Source organism: Oncorhynchus masou, chromosome 1 (assembly GCF_036934945.1).
Source record: "Oncorhynchus masou masou isolate Uvic2021 chromosome 1, UVic_Omas_1.1, whole genome shotgun sequence".
Taxonomy (NCBI): Eukaryota; Metazoa; Chordata; class Actinopteri; order Salmoniformes; family Salmonidae; genus Oncorhynchus; species Oncorhynchus masou.
Window position 1 is genome coordinate 18,730,823 of NC_088212.1, and position 21,234 is coordinate 18,752,056.

Consider the following 21,234-nt stretch of genomic DNA (forward strand, 5'->3'; position numbering starts at 1 on the left):
GTATGACAAAACATGTATTTTTACTGCTCTAATTACATTGGTAACCAGTTTATAATAGCAATAAGGCACCTCAGGGGTTTGTGGTATATGTGGTATATGTATATTTGTGGTATATATACCACGGCTAAGGGCTGTATCCAGGCACTCCACGTTGCGTAAGAACAGCCCTTAGCCGTGGTATATTGGCCATATACCATACCCCCTCATGCCTTATTGCTTAATTATAGCATAAGCATGCTGAGGCTGATTATTGTGTGTTCTGACAGAGCGTTTCACACACAGCCGTATCGTATAGCGTTTCATGAAGGGATTTATTTAGATTAATTTATTTAGATTAATTTGTATATATTTTTTAGGAGCTATATCAGCTTTAATATTGCAGATACAGTATATTGTGGGTTCTATCAATGTAATTGTCTGCACATGAAGGGATTGTTAGTGGAGACTGAGATTAAGAAAGAAACATCATAGCTTTCTTAGTTTTCGTACTTGCGTTGTCGGGTTAACAGCCTTCATTGTATGAATGGACAATTAAAAATGAAGGATCTACATTAGAGAAAGTAAGATATTGTTTACAGCACAGATGTCAAACTCATTCCACGGAAGGACGAGTGTCTACGGGTTTTTGCTCCTTCCTTGTACTTGATTGATGAATTAAGGTCACTAATTAGTAAGGTACTCCCCACACCTGGTTGTCTAGGGCTGCATTGAAAGCAAAAAACTAAAACCTGCAGAGACTAGGCCCTCCATGGAATTAGTTTGACACCCCTGGTTAAGAGTAAAGTATTACAGTACTGTATCTTAAAGGAAAAATCCACAAAAAATGTATCATATCATCATGATGATGTGGCAAGTGACAATTTGCTTTTTGAAAGTCCTATATTTTGAAAACTTGATCGCTGACATGTGTTGTATCAACAGTGGACTAATGAAATTTAAAACATTTAAATACATACAACTTTCTTTCAAGCAAACTGACAGACACCCACTGATAAATATGTGAACCATCTTCTACTTGTTAACATTGGAAAAGTGTATCACTGTGATCACTTATCATGTGTTAACATTTATAGAGGTCAGTGTTTGCTCATAGTGAGCCTCGGAAAATGTAAAGAACATAACCTCATTGTCACCCAGACCCAACTGAAGACCAATAGACATGCACTTACTCCACATCTCGCTTTCTAATCATCTTTCCAGTCCTTAAGACCTCTGCCACACGGGATACAATGGGGTCATAGTTCATGCTGGCCACGGCAACCACCTCCTCACCCCTTTAGGTAGGAGAGATGAACCAAATAACTTTTAGGGAAAACTCTAGGATTACTAGAGTTTAGTCTGTTGTAAGGATAAACACTCCTGGATTATATAAGAACAAACAAAAGATGACAAAAACAAAACAGAGGATTTACTTTACAAAACAACATGAGCCAATGGCTGAATGCATTTTAGTAGATATCCACAATTGTTATTGGACACATACTTGGTATAAAATGCCACAAACTTCAGCTCGTCCACGTCTCCTTGGATGATGACGTCATCAAAGCCATCCCCGTAACCTTGGTAATAGAATAAAAGCACTTTCTTAAGTAGGTCTGTAAAAAGAGTAAACACACCATCACAGCACCACCACAACACCCATTATGGCATATTTCTGAATCCTATGATGACTGAAAACCCTAAGTGTCTGACTTCATAGCTAGGTGGCAGTACTGGAGCTACAATCTCAACAGAGACATTTGGAGGAGAGCAATTTTGGTAGTAGTCTTACCAACTCACTATTTTAAGATTACTTCCCAAACAATTCAAACATAAACAAAACTTGTATAACTTGTGTGTGAAAAAGTGTCCAATGTTTCAGTGGGCTAGACTGTGCATGGTGCTGGCAACCCCATGGTGGAAGTTTGAATACATGCATAGGCCACATATAATGAATGGATGTGTCACTGTCCATTTGGACAGTTCTGCCATGTGCTTCGGATATAATCTGCTAAATGACCCTACCGGTATTAAATTATATTACTTGTGCAGGCTTTCTTTACCTGCATAGCGTAGGCTTTTCCCAAACATGGCCGACCAGAAATAGGGCACTGTTTTGATCTCAGTGGGTCTTCCCATCATGCCAAGTGCTGCTGCTCTCCCTGTCAATCCCAAACAAACAGAAAAGCTCCCATAAAAACCAATATACTGCAAATCCAGCCCCAGACATGCAGCTGAGTGTTTGACACCTTAGGGAAAAACTCACACTTTAACACATTACTCTGTAATACTTAGCCCTTAAAAATGAACCCTTACCATGCACATGGGCCATTTGCCAGTGTGGGATGTTCACCTTCTTATTGCTCCGCCCCGGAAAAGGAAACGTCACAATGTCTCCTCCGGCAAAGACACCATCAACGTTGGTCTGCATTGTCTGAGGGATAGAGGGTCATCAAGAAGAATACAGGAGTCAATGTGGAAATCAGGAGGATCTCTTACTTGTAGACAAGCCACCTGACAAATTAGAGGATAACTGCAATTTTCCCTGTCAGGAAAAACTCAGGTCTCTAGCTCTGCAAATAACACAGTAACACTTGTACATTGCAATAGAGTGGCACTGAAATTAATTGTTTCTATGAACTGATTGCATTTGAAATGAAATGAGTACATTCAAAGTATTTGTGTGTTATTATAATTGTTGTGCATACAGTGCCGTGTGTTGTAGTTTCTACCTTGTTGACGGGGACAAAACCCTTGGAATCCATGTGAACTCCACTCTGTTTCAGGAAGCCAGTGGCTGGGCCTGACCCTGCAGGGGTCCCACATAGATAGAGTCCATCATTAATTCACCACCGGGAAGGAGAGTAACAATGGCTATTGTAAGCCAGAAGAGGACTGGCCACCCCTCAGAGCCTGGTTCCTCTCTAGGTTTCTTCCTAGGTTCCTGCCTTTCTAGAAAAGTTTTCCTAGCCATTGTGCTTCTACATCTGCATTGCTTGCTGTTTGGGGTTTTAGGCTGGGTTTCTGTAGAGCACTTTGTGACATTGGCTGATGTAAAATGGGCTTTATAAATACATTTGATTGATTTGATTGACTGAGTGTGAGTTGGATCAACTCTACTACACTCCTGCACCACCACTGATAGGAGTGAGTTAGCTAAAGTGGAGGCTATTGTTGAACGAGCATTTGTGTCTCTGGGCTGGTTGCCTCACCTGTGCCAATGACACACACGTCCGCCCTTAGTACTTTCCCACTCTTCAGAACCACCTCTTTCAACTGTGGAACATAAAAACAACATTGACAAAAGCAGTGAGGCAACACACATTATATTACCAAAAGATTACCCTCAGTTCTACTAGTTCCGTTCCTGACTACAATGTTCAGATATTTTTTGCAAAACTATTATTGTCAAGTCTTTTTTACTGAGCCACACTCCAAATGGAGGCTGTAATTGGTAGTAATCTTGGCTGCTTGTCCTTTCTTTTTGTTGGCACACTGTGGTGCATCGGGGTCAGTCACACCCATTCATCAGCATTCAATTGCTGCATCCCCATTCTCCACCCTTCTCCCCAATTGTATCGTTGCACACTTCCCATCATGGATTTGTGTAATCATTCGCAGAGGGAGTTTCCACCATGGTTAAATCAATAACGGAAGTGTCCATGGTAGAGAATCTGGGCGAAGCCAAAAAGTGGGCTTGACTGGCCAGCAGAGAGAAGGAAGAGGAGAGAACCATCTGTGCATGTTATGCTGTTTCTCTCACTTTCGGAATACCTGTCCATCATGGCCAAGCATCTCCGATACCTCGTTCAACATGTAGAACTTCACCCTGTTCGTCTCAAACAGCTGAAAAGTCAGTCAGACAAACAGGCAGACACAGGCAGACACGGGGAGAGAGAGAGAGAGAGAGAGAGAGAGAGAGAGAGAGAGAGAGAGAAGAAAGAGAGAAAAAGAGAGAAAAAGAGAGAGAGAGAGATAGCACTGGGTTAAGGTTCAAAGGTCAAAACTACTTCTCAAAAAGTTGAGCTTTTTGTTAAGTTTAGCCTAAATTGTGTTCAGCTACAAATATACTTATTTAAAAAAAAACTCCCATATGCCTGTTATTAATGCCGATGGTTAATTGGCGGGTAGGCAGTAACGTTTCTTATGAATACTTTCTTAATAATGGATTATAAACACATTATGCATTACAAAGTATGACTGTATCGACAGTCTCCCTCTGCCTCTTCTTAACAGTAGGGAACATGCAGTGTTACCATGCTGAGACCCTATCATGCTGAGACCCTACCATGCTGAGACCCTATCATGCTGAGACCCTACACACACACACACACACACACACACACACACACACACACACACACACACACACACACACACACACACACACACACACACACACACACACACACACACACACACACACACACACACACACACACACACACACAGTATAATCTCCCCTGAAAAAACAGGACTCGTGGACAATATCTATCTGATTGTCTAAATAAGCTGTTCCACTGATGTCAGAAGGTGAATTCACCAATTTGTAAGTCGCTCTGGATAAGAGCGTCTGCTAAATGACTTAAATGTAAATGTAAATGTAAATAAGTGCATGAGCACCGATAAGAATATACTCCAAATATTCCCTTGTGGCGCCTGGTGAATTGAGCCCAATGAACATGATTCACATGTAAATTATACGTTTCTCTGAGTAGAAATGCAGATTAATGTCACGCCCTGGTCGAAATATATTGTGTTTGTCTTTATTTATTTGGTCAGGCCAGGGTGTGACATGGGTTTATTGTGGTGTGTTTTGTCTTGGGGTTTTGTTAGGTATTGGGTGTGTGGTTTAGTGGGGGTATCTAGCATAGTCTATGGCTGTCTGGAGTGGTTCTCAATCAGAGGCAGGTGTTTATCGTTGTCTCTGATTGGGAACCATATTTAGGCAGCCATATTCTTTGAGTATTTCGTGGGTGATTTTTCCTGTCTCTATGTTCACCAGATAGCCTGTATAGGTTTTCACGTTCCGTTTGTTGTTTTTGTATTGCTCGTTATCTCATGTCTAGTTCATTTCATTAAAGAACATGAATAACCACCACGCTGCATTTTGGTCTGCTTCTCCTTCGACAGACGAGAACCGTTACAGAATCACCCACCACAACGGGACCAAGCGGTGTGGTAACAGGCAACAGCAGGAGCAACAAAGAGAGGAATGGACATGGGAGGACGAATTGGACGGAGAAGGACCCTGGGCTCAGCCTGGAGAATATCGCCGCCCCAAAGAAGAACTGGAGGCGAAGAAAGCGGAGAGGCGTCGGTATGAGGAGGCAGCACAGCGACGCGGATGGAAGCCCAAGAGTCAGCCCCAAAAATGTCTTGGGGGGGCTCAGGGAGAGTGTGGCAGAGTCAGGAGTCAGACCTGAGACAACTCTCCCTGTTTATCGTGAGGAGCCAAGGAGGAGACCAGAACCAGAGCCGGTGTTGGAGGTGAGCGAAGCAGAGACTGTGAAGGAGTTAATGGGGAAATTGGAGGAGAGAGAAATGAGGGAGTTGCTGTGTTGGTGCTTTAAGCATGGAGTTCGCCTGACGGAGCGTGTCAGGGATTTGATGGCACCTGGGTCAGCGCTCCATACTCGTCCTGAGGTGCGTGTTAGTCGGCTGGTGAAGATGGTGCCAGCCTCACGCACCAGGCCTCCTGTGCACCTCCCTAGCCTTGCACGTCCTGTGCCAGCACTGCTCTCAAGATCTCCAGTACGCCTTCACGGTCTAGCCCATCCTGTGCCACCTCCACACACCAGCCCTCCGGTGGCAGCTCCCCGCACCAGGCTTCCTGTGCGTGTCCTCGGCCCAGTACCACCAGTGCCAGCACCACGCATCAGGCCTACAGTGTGCCTCGCCTCTCCAGCGCTGCCGGAGCCTTCCTCCTCTCCTGCTCTGCCGGAGTCTCCCGCCTGTTCAACGCTGCCCGAGCCTTCCTCCTCTCCTGCTCTGCCGGAGTCTCCCGCCTGTTCAGCGCAGCCAGAGCCTTCCTCCTCTCCTGCGCTGCTGGAGTCTCCCGCCTGTTTAGCGCTGCCAGAGCCTTCCGCCTCTATAGCGCTGCCGGAGTCTCCTGCCTGTTTAGCGCAGCCAGAGCTGCCAGTCTGCATGGAGCAGCCAGAGTTGCCAGTCTGCATGGAGCAGCCAGAGTTGCCAGTCTGCATGGAGCAGCCAGAGTTGCCAGTCTGCATGGAGCAGCCAGAGTTGCCAGTCTGCATGGAGCAGCCAGAGTTGCCAGTCTGCATGGAGCAGCCAGAGCTGCCAGTCTGCATGGAGCAGCCAGAGCTGCCAGTCTGCATGGAGCAGCCATAGCTGCCAGTCTGCAAGGAGCTGCCAGTCTGCATGGAGCAGCCAGAGCTGCCAGTCTGCATGGAGCAGCCAGAGCTGTCAGTCTGCAAGAAGCCGCCAGAGCTGCCAGTCTGCATGGAGCAGCCAGAGCTGCCAGTCTGCATGGAGCAGCCAGAGCCGCCAGTCTGCATGGAGCAGCCAGAGCCGCCAGTCTGCATGGAGCAGCCAGAGCCGCCAGTCTGCATGGAGCAGCCAGAGCCGCCAGTCTGCATGGAGCAGCCAGAGCCGCCAGTCTGCATGGAGCAGCCAGAGCCGCCAGTCTGCATGGAGCAGCCAGAGCCGCCAGTCTGCATGGAGCAGCCAGAGCCGCCAGTCTGCATGGAGCAGCCAGAGCCGCCAGTCTGCATGGAGCAGCCAGAGCCGCCAGTCAGCATGGAGCAGCCAGAGCCGCCAGTCAGCATGGAGCAGCCAGAGCTGCCAGCAGCCAGAGCCGTCAGTCTGCCAGGATCCGCCAGTCAGCCAGAATCTTCCAGATCCGCTAGTCAGCCAGACTCTTCCAGATCCGCCAGTCAGCCAGACTCTTCCAGATCTGCCAGTCAGCCAGACTCTTCCAGATCTGCCAGTCAACCAGACTCTTCCAGATCCGCTAGTCAGCCAGACTCTTCCAGATCCGCCAGTCAGCCAGACTCTTCCAGATCCGCCAGTCAGCCAGACTCTTCCAGATCCGCCAGTCAGCCAGACTCTTCCAGATCCGCCAGTCAGCCAGACTCTTCGAGATCCGCCAGTCAGCCAGACTCTTCCAGATTATCCGGTCAACCAGACTCTTCCAGATCCGCCAGTCAGCCAGACTCTTCCAGATCCGCCAGTCAGCCAGACTCTTCCAGAACCGCCAGCCAGCCAGGATCTGCCGGATCCAACTACCTGCCTGAGCTTCCTCTCAGTGCCGGGCTTCCTCTCAGTGCCGGGCTTCCTCTCAGTGCCGAGCTTCCACTCAGTGCCGAGCTTCCCCTCAGTCCCGAGCTGCCCCTCAGTCCCGAGCTGCCCCTCAGTCCCGAGCTGCCCCTCAGTCCCGAGCTGCCCCTCAGTCCCGAGCTGCCCCTCAGTCCAGTGGGGTTCTGGGTGAGGACTACTAGGCCATGGTCGGCGGCGAGGGTGGACTATCCAAGGACGCGAGGAGGAGGGACTAAGACATTGATAGAGTGGGGTCCAAGTCCGGCGCCGGAGCCGCCACCATGGACAGACGCCCACCCGGACCCTCCCCTATTGTTTTGATGTGCGTCCGGGAGTCCGCACCTTAGGGGGGGGATTCTGTCACGCCCTGGTCGAAATATATTGTGTTTGTCTTTATTTATTTGGTCAGGCCAGGGTGTGACATGGGTTTATTGTGGTGTGTTTTGTCTTGGGGTTTTGTTAAATATTGGGTGTGTAGTTTAGTGGGGGTATCTAGCATAGTCTATGGCTGTCTGGAGTGGTTCTCAATCAGAGGCAGGTGTTTATCGTTGTCTCTGATTGGGAACCATATTTAGGCAGCCATATTCTTTGAGTATTTCGTGGGTGATTGTTCCTGTCTCTGTGTTTGTGTTCACCAGATAGGCTGTATAGGTTTTCACGTTCCGTTTGTTGTTTTTGTATTGTTCTTTATCTCATGTCTAGTTCATTTCATTAAAGAACATGAATAACCACCACGTTGCATTTTGGTCCGCTTCTCCTTCGACAGACGAGAACCGTTACAATGTTCAGCTGTTCGAGAGGTAGTAGGGCTGACACAGAGCCTGATTTCTCAGGGGTGGGTCCCTACCTTCATTATGGCTTTCCCTACTTTCTCCCCCAGAGCTTTCCGGAAAGGGATTGCTTCTATCCCAATGATGGAGACAGAGTGGGCCTTGTCGGTGAGAGCAGCAGCCACCTCCATACCTAATGCAGAGAATACAGAAGATTACACATGCACACATTGACAGATGTGCTACAATTAGAGTAGTACTATCAAAACAAAGGTTCCAAACAACTGTTCAACAAAGTACAACTTAATGTAGTCTTCCTAAACCCTTTAAGGCTTATAGATCAACATTCCTTTGAAAAAGGAATATGTGACTGTTTTATCTACTGCATGCTTGTCATCTCTCTCACCAACAAATGATGTTCCCACAATCACAGCATTCTTGTTTTTGGCCAGCCTCGCTACGCTGTTAGCATCTTCAGGGGTTCGGAGGTGAAACACATTCCTAACGTCCTGGCCTTTGTAGTTCATCAGCTTGGGTCTTACAATAGACAAAATATGGGTATATCAGTGTCTACAGAACAATGAGTCACAACTGGTCATATCAACAAGAAGAGAATTGAATTCCATGTAATTGCATTCAACCAAAGGTTACTCCTCACTTGCTTCCTGTGGCAATGAAAAGCTTCCTGTATTCCATCCTAGAGTCGTCTTGAAAAGTCACAGCCCTCGTCTTGACGTCCACTGCCACAGCCTATTGACATGCAAACATCCCAGTTAGAAAGAGAACATAGGGCCAGGGTGTCACCAAGGGAATCCATACCACTTCATTGCCGCTCTGAGACCAGTGTCGTGTTCAGTAGGGCACATTAACAAAAGTTTGCAACGGAAAAAACTAAAATCTTCTTGGAAGAAGTTCGACCAGGTAGCAACTCCCTGTTTCAATCTGTTTGAAAACTGCCCACTGAACACAGCCCAGATGTGGATTCAAACTTAGCCAATATAATCAGTGTTTCAGGTCTTACCTCCTTCTCCGTGAGCAACTCGATGTTGTGGGCTTGGAGGAAGTCTATGGAGCGTAGCCGGAGCTGATCTGCTGTGCTCTCTAAGGACTGAGGGGGAGATGGTAAGTTACACCGCACCACAGCACAGTACACCACAGGTTGGAGATTATGTGGTGAGATTTGTTAAGTTGAAATGTTATTGGTGACATTCAGTGAAGAAATGTCACTTTTACGATGCTAATGCAACATACATTTTTTCGGTTTCATTTTTAACATGATCACAATTTGAAACTCAAGGTCAGCAAACCATTTTCTCATAGATATCATGGCCAAATTTCTACATTGGCTGGGACAAATATTATCCCAAGATTACAGACTAGAGATGGGTTCAAGATGGGTTAATAATACTAGCAATAACACAATGGGAAGTATTTTGGAGCATGAAATGTCTGGGAAGAATTTTCAATCTGCTACGAAATACAGTAGGGCATAACTGGTAGTCCTTCATCAGCAATTTCAACACTGTTTGTATCGAGAAGAATAGTAAACTTAAAGAACCCTCATGGTCACTAAGTCCTTATGGAGATATTCCTTTTATCATCTCTGTGGTATGCTCTGGATCTCTGTACAAACCTTACTCAGTTTAGGCCTGTCATATGGTGGGTGTTTGTCCATGGTGCACATGACAATGCGATCAGTGAAGCCTTCCTGTCGCAATGTCTCAGCGCACACCAGCCCTGCTGGACCTGGAGACACAAGACACTTGTTTAATGTCTATATAGGATCTTAGATCCTTGCTATCCGAACTGAGTCCAAGCTCCCTTTACCATAACTATTGAGTGAAACAATAGTAGTGAATTGGAGCGTGGATTGAGTTCGGCATACCAGACACTGTTAGAGCTTTGTGAACATAAACAAAACACTTTGAGCATGTTACAACTAAGAGCATACAGTTGAAACGTGTACTGTAGTACAAATACACTATGAACAAACATCCGTGTTGTTGCAATAGTTCTTGGGAGCTGCTGTCATCTTTCCTTTTTTTGGAATACTCAGGACCTATACTGAACTGAAAGTATACTGTATGGCTCAAGTCCTAGTCGATAGTTTGAACATAAACAAACAGACTTCTATTTAACAGCAGTGCGTGCAGGAATGGAACCTAAGTATTTTGGGCACTGGCCAGCCGGGCTAGTGGACTGAAATTTTTCCTAACCGGGTTGAAAATTTGTGTCATGCGATATTTGAAAAGGCAAAATGTCAGTTGCCGGTGTGCAAGTTGAACACATTTTCTTCTAGCCCGGTCTGAAAACTACTAACAACGGACTAGCGGGCTAGCTTAATTTCCATCCCTGAGTGTGTGAGTGTAAGGAGATGCTCAACGGCCAACTCACCTGATCCAACGATAAGGACCTGGCTGAAGCCAGTGCTGGAGTTAACTGCTAAACATCGGGCCATTGCTTTTGACCTCCTCTGTGACTGAAGATCCTGGAAGAAAGAAATGTTTGCCAGGTCACAGGTCATCAAAGGGGATCAGTTGATTTAGCACAATGATCTATTCTAAATAGTCTCAGAGTGTCTTTACCTGTTTGTTAGCACGAATTATCACTTTGTCCTTTTCAACTCGGACCTGAAGCAAACAGACATGAGCGATGTGTACACGGTTTTGACGATGCTTAGAGAGAATGTGAAGGCAGGGAATGTGAATGGCATTGCAAACTGAACGAGGAAGGTCACCTGGAAGGTGGGCAGGCTGTCAAGCCCAGGAAATTCCTCAATGTCTCCTGTAACAATGTTGAAACAAGCTCCATGCCAGGGGCAACGCACGTGGCCTTTGGACAAGATACCTGCAACACACAACGATATACAGTACCAGTCAAATGTTTTGACACACCTACTCATTCAAGGATTTTTCTTTATTTTTTTATAATTTTCTACATTGTAGAATAATAGTGAAGACATCAACAATATGAAATAACACGTAAGGAATCATGAAATAACCAAAAAAGTGTTAAACAAATCAAAATATATATTATATTTAAGACTCTTCAATGTAACCACCATTTGGTCTTGATGTCAGCTTTGCACACTCTTGCCATTCTCTCAACCAGCTTCATGAGGTAGTAACCTGGAATGCATTTCAATTAACAGGTACCGTGTTAAAAGTTAATTTGTGGAATTTCATTCCTTCTTAATGCATTTGAGCCAATCAGTTGAGTAGTGACAAGGTAGGGGTGGTATACAGAAGATAGCCCTATTTGGTAAAAGACCAAGTCCATATTATGTCAAAAAGATCTCAAATAAGCAAAGAGAAATGACAGTCCATCCGTACTTTAAGACATGAAGGTCAGTCACATTTTCAGTCAACCTGGAAAATGCGAAGAACTTTAAAGGTTTCTTCAAGTGCGGTCGCAAAAACCATCAAGCCAATCATGAAACTGGCTCATGAAGACAGCCACAGGAAACGAAGACCCAGAGTTACCTCTGCTGCAGAGGATACGTTTCTTCAGAGTTACCAGCCTCAGAAATTGCAGCCCAAATAAATGCTTCACTGTGTTCAAGTAACAGACACATTTCAACAACAACTGTTCAGAGGAGACTGAATGAATCAGACCTTCATGGTCGAATTGCTGCAAAGAAACCACCCAAAGGACACCAATAAGAAAAAGAGACTTGCTTGGGCCATGAAACATGAGCAAAGGACATTAGACCGGTGGAAATCTGTCCTTTGGTCTGATGAGTCCGAATTTGAGATTTTTGGTTCCAAACACTGTGTCTTTGTCAGACGATGAGTAGGTGAGTAGATGATCTCCGCATGTGTGGTTCCCACTGTGACACATGGAGGAGGAGGTGTGATGGTGTGGGGGTACTTTGCTGGTGATACTGTATGTGATTTAATTAGAATTCAAGGCACATTTAACCAGCATGGCTACCACAGCATTCTGCAGCTATACTCCATCCCATCTGGTTTGCGCTTAGTGGAACTATTATTTGTTTTTGAACAGGACAATGACCCAACACACCTCCAGGTTGTGTAAGGGCTATTTGACCATGAAGGAAAGTGATGGAGTGCTGCATCAGATGACCTGGCATTCACAATCATCTGACCTCAATTCAGTTGAGATGGTTTTGGATGAGTTGGACTGCAGAGTGAAGGAAAAGCAGCTAACATGTGCTCAGCATATGTGGGAACTCCTTCAAGACTGTTGATAAAGCATTCCAGATGAAGCTGGTTGAGAGAATGCCAAGAGTGTGCAAAGCTGTTATCAAGGCAAAGGGAGGCTACTTTGAAGAATCTAAAATGTAAAATATATTTTGATTTGTTTAACACTTTTTTTGGTTACTACATGATTCCATATGTGTTATTTCATAGTTTTGATGTCTTCACTATTATGCTACATACAATAGAAAATAGAAAACTATAGAAAACCCCTTGAATGAGTAGGTGTGTCCAAACTTTTGACTGGTACTGTACATCTCATTGTATCACTCACCAATCCATCTCAGAACTTGATAAGACAGCAAAAATATGAATTTTCATTCCAATATTCCACAAAAAAAAGAAAGCAATGCAGAACGGGACTCACCTTTGACCAGTGGTGCCCCATAATGCGGGCACTTGTGCCCCATTGCAGAAAACTCTCCATGTTCTTTAATGAGCAGCGCTCTGCCACTTCCTAAATCAACCTCTCTCATCCTAAACAGGAATAAGTGCACACACAGACGCACCCACACACGAATGCACGCACACACACAGGAAGGGACAAAAATTGTGAGGCAAGGGGAAATAATGACAAGTTCAAGCCATACAAATTTCAGTATTCAGACCCCTTGACTTTTTTCACATTTTGTTACGTTACAGCCTTATTCCAAAATTGATTAAATTGTTTGTTCGAATTAATCCACAATATCCCTTGATGACAAAGCAAAAACAGGTGTTTGAAATTGTTGCAAATTTATTAAAATAAAAGAAATCTGAAATATCACATTTACATAAGTAAATTCAGACCCTTTACTCAGTACTTTCTTAAAGTTCCTTTGGCAGAGATTACAGCCTCGAGTCTTTTTGGGTATGACGCTACAAGCTTAGCACACTTGTATTTGGGGAGTTTCTCGTGTTTTTCTCTACAGATCCTCTCAAGCTCTGTCAGGTTGGATGGGGAGGGTCGCTGCACAGCCATTTTCAGGTCTCTCCAGCTATTGTCAGGTCTCTCTCAGATAACTGAACTAAATGGCTACCGCCCCGTAGCACTCACTTCTGTCATCGTGAAGTGCTTTGAGAGACTAGTCAAGGATCATATCACCACCACCTTACCGGCCACCCAAGACCCACTTCAGTGTGCATACCGCCCCAACAGGTCCACAGACGATGCATTAGCTATCACACCGCACACTGCCCTATCCCATCTGGACAAGAGGAATACCTATGTAAGAATGCTGTTCATTGACTTCAGCTCAGCATTCAACACCATAGTACCCTCCAAGCCCATCATCCAAGCCCATCAAGCTGGAGTCACTGGGTCACAACCCTGCCCTGTGCAATTGGGTCTAGGACCTTCTGACGGGCCGCTCCCAGGTGGTGAAGGTAGTAAACAACATCTCCACTTTGTTGACCCTCAACACTGGGGCCCCACAAGGGTGCGTACTCAGCCCCCTCCTGTACTCCCTGTTCACCCATGACTGCGTGGCCATGCACCCCTCCAACTCAATCATCAAGTTTGCAGATGACACAACAGTAGTGAGCTTGATTACCAACAATGACGAGACAGCCTACAGTGGGGAGGTGAGGGCACTCGGAGTGTGGTGTTAAGAAAACAACCTCTCACTCAACGTCAACAAAACAAAGGAGATGATCGTGGACTTCAGGAAATAGCAGAGGGAGCACCCTTCTATCCATGTCGAAGGGTCAGCGGTGGAGAAGGTGGAAAGTTTTAAGTTCCTCGGCGTACACATCACAGACAAACTGAAATGGTCCATCCACACAGACAGTGTGGTGAAGAAGGCGCAACTGCGCCTCTTCAACCTCAGGAGGCTGAAAAAAATGGGTCTTGTAAACCAAAACTCTGACTAACTTTTACAGATGCACAATCGAGAGCATCCTGTCGGGCTGTATCACAGCCTGGTACGGCAACTGCAACGCCCTCAACCGCAAGGCTCTCCAGAGGGTGGTGCGGTCTGCACAAGGAATCACCCGGGGCAACTAACTGCCCTCCATGACACCTATAGTACCCAATGTTACAGGAAGGCCAAAAAGATAATCAAGGACAACAACCACCTGAGTCACTGCCTGTTCACACCACTACCATCCAGAAGGTGAGCTCAGTGCAGGTGCATCAAAGCTGGTACCAAGAGACTGAGGAACAGCTTCTATCTCAAGGCCATTAGACTGCTAAACAGCAATCACTAACTCAGAGAGGCTGCTGCCTACATGGAGACCCTTTTAGACTTGTGTGTATTAGGAAGTTGTTGGGGAATTGTTAGATTACTTGTTAGATATTACTGCACTGTCGGAACTAGAAGCGCAAGCATTTCGCTACACTCGCATTAACATCTGCTAGCCATGTGTATGTGACCAATAACATTTGATTTGATTTTGATTTGATTTCAGATGTTCGATTCGCCCCAGTTTTAGGTCCTGAGCGCTCTGGAGTAGGTTTTCATCAAGGATCTCTCTGCACTTTCCTCCATTCATCATTCCCTCAATCCTGACTAGTCTCCCAGTCCCTGCCACTGAAAATCATCCCCACAGCATGATGCTGCCACCACCATGCTTCACCATAGGGATGGTGCCAGTTTTCCTCCAGATGTGACACTTGGCATTCAGGCCAAATAATTCAATCTTGGTTTCATCAGATCAGAGAATCTTGTTTCTCATGGTCTGAGAGTCTTTAGGTGCCTTTTGGCAAACTCCAAGCAGGCTGTCATGTGCCTTTTAGTGAGGAGTGGCTTCCGTCTGGCCACTCTACCATGAAGGCCTGATTGATGGAGTGATGATGAGATGGTTGTCTTTCTGGAAGGTTCTCCCATCTCCACAGAGGAACTCTGGAGCTCTGTCAGATTGACCATCAGGTTCTTGGTCACCTCCGTGACCAAGGCCCTTCTCTCCCGATTGCTCAGTTTAGCTGGGAGGACAGATCTATGAAGAGTCGTTGTGATCCAAACCTCTTCCATTTAAGAATGATGGAGGCCACTCTGTTCTTTGGGACCTTCAACGCTGCAGAAATGTTTTGGAACCCTTCCCCAGGTCTGTGCCTCAACACAATCCTGTCTCGGAGCTCTATGGACAATTCCTTCAACCTCATGGCTTGATTTTTGCTCTGACATGCACTGTCAACTATGGGACCGTACAGTATACAGTGGGCCCAAAAAGTATTTAGTCAGCCACCAATTGTGCAAGTTCTCCCACTTAAAAAGATGAGAGAGGCCTGTAATTTTCATCATAGGTACACTTCAACTATGACAGACAAAATTAGAAAAAAAATCCAGAAAATCACATTGTAGGATTTTTAATGAATTTATTTGCAAATTATGGTGGAAAATAAGTATTTGGTCAATAACAAAAGTTTATCTCAATACTTTGTAATATACCCTTTGTTGGCAATGACAGAGGTCAAACGTTTTCTGTAAGTCTTCACAAGGTTTTCACACACTGTTGCTGGTATTTTGGCCCATTCCTACATGCAGATCTCCTCTAGAGCAGTGATGTTTTGGGGCTGTTGCTGGGCAACACGGACTTTCAACTCTCTCCAAAGATTTTCTATGGGGTTGAGATCTGGAGACTGGCTAGGCCACTCCAGGACATTGAAATGCTTCTTATGAAGCCACTCCTTCGTTGCCCCGGCGATGTGTTTGGGATCATTGTCGTGCTGAAAGACCCAGCCACGTTTCATCTTCAATGCCCTTGCTGATGGAAGGAGGTTTTCACTCAAAATCTCGAAATACATGGCCCCATTCATTATTTCCTTTAAACAGATCAGTCGTCCTGGTCCCTTTGCAGAAAAACAGCCCCAAATCATGATGTTTCCATCCCCATGCTTCACAGTAGGTATGGTGTTCTTTGGATGCAACTCAGCATTCTTTGTCCTCCAAACACGACAAGTTGAGTTTTTACCAAAAAAGTTCTATTTTGGTTTCATCTGACCATATGACATTCTCCCAATCTTCTTCTGGATCATCCAAATGCTCCCTAGCAAACTTCAGACGGGCCTGGTCATGTACTGGATTAAGCAGGGGAACACGTCTGGCACTGCAGGATTTGAGTCCCTGGCGGCGTAGTGTGTTACTGATGGTAGGCTTTGTTACTTTGGTCCCAGCTCTCTGCAGGTCATTCACTAGGTCCCCCCGTGTGGTTCTGGGATTTTTGCTCACCGTTCTTGTGATCATTTTGACCCCACAGGGTGAGATCTTGCATGGAGCCCCAGATCAAGGGAGATTATCAGTGTTCTTGTATGTCTTCCATTTCCTAATAATTGCTCCCACAGTTGATTTCTTCAAACCAAGCTGCTTACCTATTGCAGATTCTGACTGTTTGAGGTTGTGGACAGGTGTCTTTTATACTGATAACAAGTTCAAACAGGTACCATTAATACAGGTAATGAGTGGAGGACAGAGGAGCCTCTTAAAGAATAAGTTACAAGTCTGTGAGAGCCAGAAATCTTGCTTGTTTGGAGGTGACCAAATACTTATTTTCCACCATAATTTGCAAATAAATTCATTAAAAATCCTACAATGTTATTTTTTGGAATTCTTTTTCTCATTTTGTCTGTCATAGTTGAAGTGTACCTATGTTCAACATTACAGGCCTCTCTCATCTTTTTAAGTGGGAGAACTTGCACAATTGTTGGCTGACTAAATACTTTTTTGCCCCACTGTATAGACAGGTGTGTGCCTTTCCAAATCATGTCCAATCAATTGAATTTACCACTGGTGGACTCCAATCATGTTGTAGAAACGTCTCAAGGATGATCAATGGAAACTGGATCCACCCAAATTGGATGAGCTCAATTTCGAGTCTCATAGCAAAGGGTCTGAATACTTATGTAAATAAGGTATTTCTGTTCATTTTTAATACTTTTTTTTTTAAATCTAAAAACCTGTTTTCGCATTTTCATTATGGGGTATTGTTTGTAGATTGATAAGGAAAAATATTTTAATCCATTTTAGAATAAAGCTGTAACGTAACAAAATGTGGAAAAAGTCAACGAGTGTGAATACTTTCCGAATGCACTGTACATTGTCTTTTGTTTGGCCTTACTGTCCATTTTCCAGGTCCTTGACATGACACACGGAGGCCTCCAGGTAATCACGGGGTTTGTAGAGCCTGAGGGGGGCGGCAGCGGCGGAGTCCTCATCGGAGCAGTGTTCCAGTGCTCCGTTGGGTCTGCAGTCAGAAAAGGGGCTCGCCTTTCCATTGGCGGACTTCACACCTGGATCATTTTCTTTGCCCAGAAGGGTTAGCTCCACTTTCACCTCAACTGCAGGACACAGACCACAGACCATTAGCAAAACTGCAGAATACAGACCACAGACCGCTAGGAAAACACCACCCTTTTCAGGCTGATGTTTGCCCAGTCACTTACATTTAAAAAAAAATTGTTTTTAGTTCACAACTTTTACCCATCATCCTCCTCAACTTTAAGTCACCAGCAGCCACTGATACTCATATAAATGTTTCCTTTGATTGCAGCGCTCAGCGTCAGACTCCCCACGGAGAAGAGTTCTGCATCGAATTGAACTGACATCACCATGAAAATACTTTAGGAGATTTAAAAAAAAACATGGGGCAAATTTACTGTGGCAATCTTGATTTGATTTAGATGCACTATTGTAAAGTGGCTGTTCCACTGGATGTCAGAAGGTGAATTCACCAATTTGTAAGTCGCTCTGGATAAGAGCGTCTGCTAAATGACTTAAATGTAAATGTAATGTATGTATTGTATTTTCGTTTTGGGGTTTGTAGTGTTTGGGATTATAGTTGATTAGGGGTGTGTGTGGTGTTAATTAGGTTGGCTGCCTGAGGCGGTTCTCAATCAGAGTGATGTCCATGGATGTCCATCTTCCATTTCATATGATATGTTACAAAACTCCCCCTTTCCTCTCCTGTGATTGCAGTCACTCTCATGATTTTCCATTGATTTTAATTAAGACTCGCTCAGCAGGTCAAAATTCCAGCCAGATTATCGTGTAGGAACCGGAGGGTCAGCACATTTCTACTGCCGAAGAGATAAATCTGGCTGCAGTGAAAACGGGTTGCACAACCACCTCTTCAAATGCAGAAATACAAACACCAGAGGCAACTTATCAGATGTCATCAAATGCCTCAAGGCGCCTCACAACAAATAAACCCAAACATCCACTTAGGCCTGTCCTCGTGTATGTGTGTTATTTCAGCAAATATCAAATGCATGGTGTAGTGATCCTAAATATATGCTATACATTTACATTTAAGTCATTTAGCAGACGCTCTTATCCAGAGCGACTTACAAATTGGTGAATTCTGGTTTAGTTTCTCAACTATACTGGTGCTCATCCCTGCTGTGTCTAAGGTTCCGTTCAGGGTCCCACTTGTTTCTTAAAGACTAATTAGACATTTTACAGTGAGGGGCCTCTGTTCCATCGAAGCACCCTCTAAAGTCGCCCCTATAGAACTTGAGACAAGCTCCCTATCCCCTCCACTTTATTCATACTAACTGCCAGTGTGGTATTGCAGTGGTTGTTTTTATGAAAATTATGTTTAATTTGTTTTGTTTTTTTAAACCACTCTCCATAAGAGCTAAAGCACTATTAAGTCAAAGCTTTAGGAGCAAGCAAAGATATAAAAAACGTAATGTGCTTGATTACAGCACCTACCACAGCCTTCAACAAGCTGACTGCATTGCAACAGTGATATGTTTGCTTTGAAACAGTTATACGTTGTGCCATACGTTTAAAACTCAAATTTGACTATGTAATCCTCTTGAAGGCAATGCCACTGAGAGCATTAAAATTCCTCCTCCACAAATCGCCATGCTACAAAGGCAGTCAGGAGAGGGGTTTGTATGACCTATATACTGTATAGCTGGCGAACAAATGCCAATTATTCCAGGATTTGGAAAGGGGTAGGACAGACGGAAGGATAACAGGAAGTAGGATGGAGGGAAGGAGAACAGAGGGTAGGACAGAGGGAAGGAGGACGGGGGCAGGACGGAGAGGAGGAGAATGGGGGTAGGACGGAGGGAAGGAGAACAGAGGGTAGGACAAAGGGAAGGAGAACAGAGGGTAGGACGGAGGGAAGGAGAACAGAGGGTAGGATGGAGGGAAGGAGAACGGGGGTAGGACGGAGGGAAGGAGAACGGGGGTAGGACGGAGGGAAGGAGAACAGAGGGTAGGACGGAGGGAAGGAGAACAGAGGGTAGGACGGAGGGAAGGAGAACGGGGTAGGACGGAGGGAAGGAGAACGGGGGTAGGACGGAGGGAAGGAGAACAGAGGGTAGGACGGAGGGAAGGAGAACAGAGGGTAGGACGGAGGGAAGGAGAACGGGGGTAGGACGGAGATGAGGAGAACAGGGGTAGGACGGAGGGAAGGAGAACAGAGGGTAGGACAAAGGGAAGGAGAACAGAGGGTAGGACGGAGGGAAGGAGAACAGAGGGTAGGATGGAGGGAAGGAGAACGGGGGTAGGACAGAGGGAAGGAGAATGGGGGTAGGACGGAGGGAAGGAGAACAGAGGGTAGGACGGCGGGAAGGAGAACAGAGGGTAGGACGGAGGGAAGGAGAACGGGGGTAGGACGGAGGGAAGGAGAACAGGGGTAGGACGGAGGGAAGGAGAACAGAGGGTAGGACGGAGGGAAGGAGAACAGAGGGTAGGACGGAGGGAAGGAGAACGGGGGTAGGACGGAGATGAGGAGAACGGGGGTAGGACGGAGATGAGGAGAACGGGGGTAGGACAGAGGGAAGGAGAACAGTGGGTTGGTGGAGATAGTGTTCACCTGGCTTGCTTTTGGAGAGGCATCCTCCCATTATGGGCCCAGGGTAGATCCAGTAGGCCTGGCTGGAGGAAGCCCAGGGGAGGTGAGGAAGAGACGGGGTCAGATCCTGGGGTTGGGCTCCTGGGTCGGGAGGTAACCACGACAGTGTTGAAACGGGGGTATCAGTATGTGCAGGTGCAGATTCAGGTCAGCCATTGTAGACATCAGCTCTCCCACATCACCACCTGGGAGAAGGAAGAGTGAACAAAGTTGAGTGGCTGAAAAGCCCAGTGGAGGCTGGTCGAGGGAGAAATTGGGAGATTACAAAAGTCCAACCATCAAACAGCACCACTACACCAACCTGGACTCAGGGGTAGACTTAACATAGTAAATGTAAATTAGTGTGATATGTTACATAAGGTATGCATTAATTTACTATATATGTTTTACCTTTATTCAACCAGGCAAGTCAGTTAAGAACAAATTCTTATTTTCAATGACTGCCTAGGAACAGTGGGTTAACTGCCTGTTCAGGGGCAGAACTACATATTCATACCTTGTCAACTCGGGGTTTGAACTTGCAACCTTCCGGTTACTAGTCCAACGCTCTAACCACTAGGCTACCCTGCCACCCCAAACTTCCATGGATGTCCATCTTCCATTTCATATGATATGTTACAAATTGCACTTCATACAATAGGTAATAAATTCCGGTTTGTACAATATGTTACAAATTTGCCAAACCTATGATATGTTAGGAATTCCAATTTGTTGTCGGTGGCTAGGTGGCTAACGCTAACGTTAGCTAAATTTACCAATAAGCTAAAATGAACACAACCTTTGGGTTACTAAACGTTCACGTTATAACCTCACCCATCCACCCCGACCAACCACCCTACTTTCGTTTTTGCCTTAAGTTACCTTCTGTCTTATGCAGCCATACCAAACGTGACATGTCAAAGTAATTTTACGTCTATTCTATGAGACCACCAGGCTGACTACACAGTTCTAAAAGTTTCTCACATGACTACTTGTGTTTTTTAGAGTTCCTCTATATAAAGTGGTGTGTGTGTGGTGTGTTTGCATTTGTGAACCACTACCCATTTTAGTCATTGAAATACGTACAGTTTGTGAGTTTGCCTAAGGTACCAAATAGTTGATATCAACATTAGGAAAACTTTATATTTTCATAATTTTCCGAAGAAATTTAGATAATATCACGTGAAGATTAACCACTTATATCAACCATGGCTTAGAAATGG

The 21,234-nt window shown here is 45.3% G+C and overlaps 1 protein-coding gene across 5 annotated transcripts in view; it reads right to left on the reverse strand.

The window, feature by feature from the left end:
* LOC135524532 (apoptosis-inducing factor 3-like) overlaps positions 1–21,234 on the reverse strand; it is a 52,641-nt gene that overhangs the window by 18,942 nt on the left and 12,465 nt on the right. For all 5 annotated transcript variants that reach the window (XR_010453008.1, XR_010453010.1, XR_010453002.1 and 2 more), the window contains 18 exons: positions 19,994–20,217; positions 17,282–17,501; positions 12,615–12,724; positions 10,765–10,874; positions 10,613–10,657; positions 10,422–10,515; positions 9,661–9,773; positions 9,049–9,135; positions 8,686–8,777; positions 8,434–8,564; positions 8,105–8,220; positions 3,754–3,825; positions 3,192–3,255; positions 2,712–2,788; positions 2,296–2,413; positions 2,043–2,141; positions 1,484–1,559; positions 1,170–1,274 (listed from right to left, as the gene is read on the reverse strand). Coding sequence is in view for 2 of the 5 variants with exons in the window: in XM_064952178.1 (XP_064808250.1) it covers positions 1,170–1,274; positions 1,484–1,559; positions 2,043–2,141; positions 2,296–2,413; positions 2,712–2,788; positions 3,192–3,255; positions 3,754–3,825; positions 8,105–8,220; positions 8,434–8,564; positions 8,686–8,777; positions 9,049–9,135; positions 9,661–9,773; positions 10,422–10,515; positions 10,613–10,657; positions 10,765–10,874; positions 12,615–12,724; positions 17,282–17,501; positions 19,994–20,024 (1,760 nt within the window). In the remaining 3 variants the exon portion in view is untranslated. The remainder of the gene's footprint in view (positions 1–1,169; positions 1,275–1,483; positions 1,560–2,042; positions 2,142–2,295; positions 2,414–2,711; positions 2,789–3,191; positions 3,256–3,753; positions 3,826–8,104; positions 8,221–8,433; positions 8,565–8,685; positions 8,778–9,048; positions 9,136–9,660; positions 9,774–10,421; positions 10,516–10,612; positions 10,658–10,764; positions 10,875–12,614; positions 12,725–17,281; positions 17,502–19,993; positions 20,218–21,234) is intronic.